We start from the raw sequence: 5,272 nt of genomic DNA, 5'->3' as shown, positions 1-5,272 counted from the left end.
AATGTTCTGAAGCCTTTTATCCACTATTATTTTTAATTACAATTAATTCATTAAGATTATTCATGTATTAAGCATTGCACAGTGCTAGAAACACTCTGTGACCTATTATATTTATTTTTATTAATTTTCGCAGACAATTTAATGCTGACTATTTTACCAAACATAAGAAACAAAAGCAGAAGAGCGACCCAGCCATGCACTAATACATAATTTTATTGAGGTCCAGAACCCAGAAGTTCTTGTCTTGTGTCATTCAGGAGCCTTGGGGATTAAAGGGCTTCATGATTGTATTTCAAAGGCAGATTTCAAGAACAACTCGGGCAAGAGTTTGGTGTGTGTGTATATATATATAGCAGAACATTGAGCAGAACCTTTAGAGCCGGCTCACCTCTTTGCTGCTGGAGGCTGGTCTGATTTAAACAGAATAATAATGTCCTTGGACTGGTTGCTCTTCCATGACACACAGCTGGGCTCAGCTGTGTGATTCCTGCAAAATAATAAAAGGTCAATCAGAAATAGATTGGTGATAAAAAGCGTGGGATCCGCAGTTACTAGCAGCAAAACTGGATTGTTTTCCAATAATGACATTAATATGTTTGAATAAAATCGTCAAATTTCAGAGGAAAAATATTTTGTCGGGTGATAAAAGGCCAACTTTGTAAAAAAAAAATAAAACTTAGATCCAGCTCACCTCTTTGAGTTGTTACTGCTGAAGGAAACACAGCTGGATCTGGGTTCTGGTTCTGGTTCTGGTTCTGATAGCTTCCTGTGGATGGAGTCAGTTTGGTGATTCTACTGCTGAACTTTGAAATTTCCTGGACAGGTAAAGGTCATGACCTCACCTCTGGTCCTCATGTCCCCTAATGAGAGACATTTTAGAGGGAAGGACTGTGTCCTCTCTGTCCTCGCACTGATCCATGCTCCCACTAGGTGGCGCTCGCTCCACTCACCTAAAACGGAAACACAAATAGGTTTGAAATATTGACTTTATTTAATAATTTTATATTCATGTTTTAATGAATTTATATTTATTTTCTAACTTAAGTTAGAATCAAATCTTGAAATGATTAATGCTGTAAATGATTTGATTAATCAATGAATAGAGTGGAAAATAACTGATCATTTTGTGTTTTCAGGAATCTGAGACATTTAGATAAAAATGGCAGGAGACACTTGTCCACATGACCTGTGAGTTAAACCGTTCAAGAATAAAAACATTAAACTTATTGATTCAGAACTAAAATGAAACCATAAATTAAAACATATCTTATGAGTTTTAATGTGACATCTGAAGGCAGATTTATCAGAGCTGAAAAGTTTTATCTTATGTTTGGAGACAAAATCCAAAAAGCCTGAAACCAGAGGAGTACAAAAGCATGCCACACTTTTCAGATTAATATGTATGTTTCTTCTACTTTAAAGTTATGGGAACTATGATCCCAGTAAGATAATTTAAGTTTGTGGTGGCAAACATTAAAGGTAGAACATGAAAAATTATGATATTATTATTAATTCCTAATTATTTCATGATTTGTGTTGATTAAAGTCAGAAGTGGCAGAGGACCAAAAGTTACTCAACATATTTTTCCATAAGTAAAAGTATTTGGTAAAAGGTTTGCTCAAGTACTTAGTGACTGATCAAATTATCAATCATTTAATAGTGAAAAATTACATCATCAGATGCACAAAAACATAAATTTAAGTGAAAATTTGGGCATTTTAAGGACAAAAATTACAATAATTCATATAAGTAACAAAAAATAACAAAATCAGGTAAAAGAAAATTTTTCCAAATCAGTTTCTTTCAATAAAAGAAAATTATGAAACTTTGACAAAAGGTGAATTTTAGTTAAAATATGTTTGATTCTCATTTAGCGGGTAGAGAATTCAGACATTTACTAAAGTAAGAGTAGAAATACTCAAGCCAAAGTAAAAAGTACTTATGAAAATGTATTTTTAGAAAAAAGTTACTCAAGAAAATGTAACTAACTCTGAGTGAAGTTAAGTTTACTGTTAGTCCAGTGACATTTCTCAATGAAATGTAAAAATTCTCATCAATGATGAATGTCACACTATTTTCCCCTCAACATTATTAGTATTTAATATAAATATTTATGGCCTCCTATGAATGTTTTCCAGCTCCAGGCCGCCCGTGTTTTCTGCAGGTAGATTTTCATCCGTCCCTCCCGGTTTCGGCTGGGAGTCACTGGGAACTATGGAGCGGAAGTTTCTGCTGATTCTGAACGGAATGAGCCTTAAAACGATCTAAACCATCACAAAGAAAGAAATGTTGAGTTTCTTACCACAGATTGAGGTTTATGCGGCAAATCCGAACTGCGTCACAATGAGGAAAGTGAAAATAAAATTCAAGAGACGTTCAGGGACCAAACTAAAAGTCAGAAAAAGTAAGACTATTTAAAATAAATGGGAAAATATGGCCTATTTAAAGAATTCATCCTGTTTAGCGGTTTATATTTCCCCCTTCTAGATATTAAGTTTTGACTTCTCTATTAATTGCTTAGCAGGAATGAAATAGAAAGGTCTGCCTGCATGTCTTTCACTGAAGTCACATGACAGCCGAGATGACGTCACACAGTCAGCCTCAAGTATATCCCGGTAGTAAGAGTAATCACGTGCTTCGTACGGGTTAAACCCGTATGAACCGCTAATATACAGCAAATAGTATTAGTGTGGTGTTATATTGTATTATGGGATAGAATGTTTCAGGTAATAAAACCTGATCAAATATTGTTTATAAACAATGCGAGTCAACAGAAAACCAGATTATCGGCATTATGTCATTCATGTGTGTGGAATAAGGAACGTGATAAATAGATAAGTGATCATGTTTTCTATGATAAATACGTTTTATTCCTTAAAAATATCAATATAAACGCTGTTCAGCTTCAGATTTAATGCTTATTCATTAAAATTGTCTTTTGCACTTCATATAGTCACATTTTTTTTCTCTAATATATTTAGATTTTTCTTTCTTCTCAATTCTGTCGCAAGAATCTCATGGTTTCTTAATCAACTGAAGCTGCAGTTTATTTTGTCCCCCCAAGTCCCATTTTAGTTTTCTTTTGTTTGTTTGTTTGTTTGTTTTCCTCTAACTATAAATAAATCGAGGTTTAATATGAGATTATAAACCTGAACTGCTGATTAGATCTTTTTCACTCATTTGAATCTTTGCCACTTGAGAACCATAAAGCAAGTAATGTTTTTGTTCTGCAGATGTTTTAAAAGATCGTGATGTTGACCAGCAGGAGGCGCTGCTCCTCCAGATAAAGGAGGAAGAGGAGGAACTCTGTGTGAGTCAGGAAGAAGAGCAGCTCAGAGTGAAGGAGGAGACGGATGGCAGGTTTAAATAAACCCAGATATAAATACACCTGGAGGAACTTTGAGCCATTCAGAGACTGAAGAGAATCAAAAGGAGGATGAAGATGTCATAAATCATGAATCCCAGCTTAAAAACTTGTCAGACTCTGCAACTGAAGACAGTCATCAAAAATTACATTTGGACAAAGACGGAAACATTCACAGTGGTGACAAACCTTTTGGTTTTGATGCTTGTGGAAAAAGATTTTCTTCAAAGTCAAATTCAAACAAACATGTGGGAATCAGGATGGGAGAGAAACCCTTCAGTTGTGATCCTTGTGGACGAAAATTTACCCTCAAGTCATCTGTAAACAATCACATTAAGATCCACAGAGGTGAAACCTCCTTTGGCTGTGATGCTTGTGGAAAAATATTTTCCCAAATGTCTTCTTTGATCAATCCCACGAATGTCCACACAGGCGAGAAACCATTTGATTGAGATTCTTGCAGCAAAAGATTTACCCTAAAGTCAAATTTACGTAGCCACGTAGGAATCCAGGGGGAGGAGAAACCCTTCCGTTGCATTATGTGCGGAACAAGATGTAGCACAAAAACACATTTAAAGACACACATGAGCATCCACACATGAGAAACCCCCTTTTGTTGCGATAACTGTGGAAAAACATTTAACAGAAAGTCTAGTTTAGAGAGACACATAAGAATCCACATAGATGAAAAACCTTTTGGTTGTGTTTCTTGTGAAAAACGTGTGAAAAAGCTAAGAAGCTTTCCAAAGCTGACCTATGCTAGCCCGCATAGCTAACTCATGCTATCCATGCTTAGCTGCTCTTGACCTGAGCAGAGGAAAAGATTCTGGCTGCAGCTGTTTTCACCACCAAACTTTCAAACTTTCACTCTTTATGAAAATTTGATTTAATTAAAAAGAAGAAATACATTTCATCTTAATCTGATTTAATAAGAATTTTGATTTAAAAGTGTGAAACTCAAATCCATCAAAGGAATATTTCATTTTGAATAACGGTATGTTGACATGGAATCGTCCATCATAAAAGTATGAGAACAATATCAAACATTTACTTTAAACATACAAAAGAATGAAAACGTCTTTATTTTCATGGACTTCCAAAGACAAATCAAATGTCTGTTTTATACATAAGTAGAACAGGAATATATTTTACAGCAAAGCAAAAGAGTTCTTGTTTTAATTTGATGAATTTACATTGATTATAAAATAGTTTAAATCATAATCCTTAATATGAGTATTTATTATTCTTGATCAGATGATAAATTAATTTAAATGAAGAATTTATGCAGTTTTGTGATGTGTCCACCAGAGGGCACTGCTGAGCAGTTCAGTTCAGCTTCTCTAAAGAGGAAGAAGGACTAGATGGACATGAAGACATTCTGGCTCTGCACCTGCTGCGTCTACAGCAGGAGGAAACATTCTGGTGAAGAAACAAGTCTAAGCTGCAGGTCAAAGGTCAGTGGCTCCAGTCTGCTGATCTAAACAACTGTCAGATTGTGATCTTTGTCTTAGAAAAAGAGACAGAAGTGTCTTAGTCCCTGTTCTTGTTTTGTTTATAAAATAAAATAAATCTATAACTTAATCAGAACTTCAACTTACCGGGAAAAAAACCCTTCAGATCCAAGTCACTGTTCAAGATGAAACTTCAAGATGGAAATGTAAACTGAGCCAGAGAAGAGCTAAGAGTGTGGAGAATAGTGTGGTGGGACTGTCTGTGGTCTGAAGGTCCCACCACAGACCACAAACAGTTCTGTCTGTGCTCAGAACTGGACCGGAACGACTCCAGTGGTTCTGGTTTCTGAGTTCCAGAAATCCAGAACTTCACAGGCCACAGATCCTGAGGAGGCAGCCCGTTTATCTGGGACTAATGTACAAAACTACTCAGGTCAAATACAAACGAAAACTACA

The 5,272-nt window shown here is 35.5% G+C and overlaps 1 protein-coding gene across 3 annotated transcripts in view; it reads right to left on the bottom strand.

Annotated features, from left to right (window-relative positions):
• Positions 1-5,272, bottom strand: part of LOC103129449 (NACHT, LRR and PYD domains-containing protein 3-like) — a 20,217-nt gene that overhangs the window by 9,549 nt on the left and 5,396 nt on the right. The window contains exons 1-4 of one of the 3 annotated variants that reach the window (XM_007540552.2): positions 2,304-2,555; positions 843-950; positions 692-766; positions 389-487 (exon numbers count right to left, since the gene is read on the bottom strand). The exons of 1 other annotated variant lie outside the window; for it this stretch is intronic. In XM_007540552.2, coding sequence (XP_007540614.1) covers positions 389-487; positions 692-766; positions 843-919 — 251 coding nt within the window. In that variant the 5' untranslated portion in view covers positions 920-950; positions 2,304-2,555. Of the gene's footprint in view, positions 1-371; positions 488-691; positions 767-842; positions 951-2,303; positions 2,556-5,272 lie in introns of those variants that run through there. One more of the 3 variants, XM_016665091.1, reaches the window with a different exon arrangement.

This window comes from Poecilia formosa, unplaced genomic scaffold (assembly GCF_000485575.1).
Source record: "Poecilia formosa unplaced genomic scaffold, Poecilia_formosa-5.1.2 Scaffold548, whole genome shotgun sequence".
In the NCBI taxonomy this organism is placed as follows: Eukaryota; Metazoa; Chordata; class Actinopteri; order Cyprinodontiformes; family Poeciliidae; genus Poecilia; species Poecilia formosa.
This window is presented reverse-complemented; position numbering and strand designations above follow the sequence as displayed.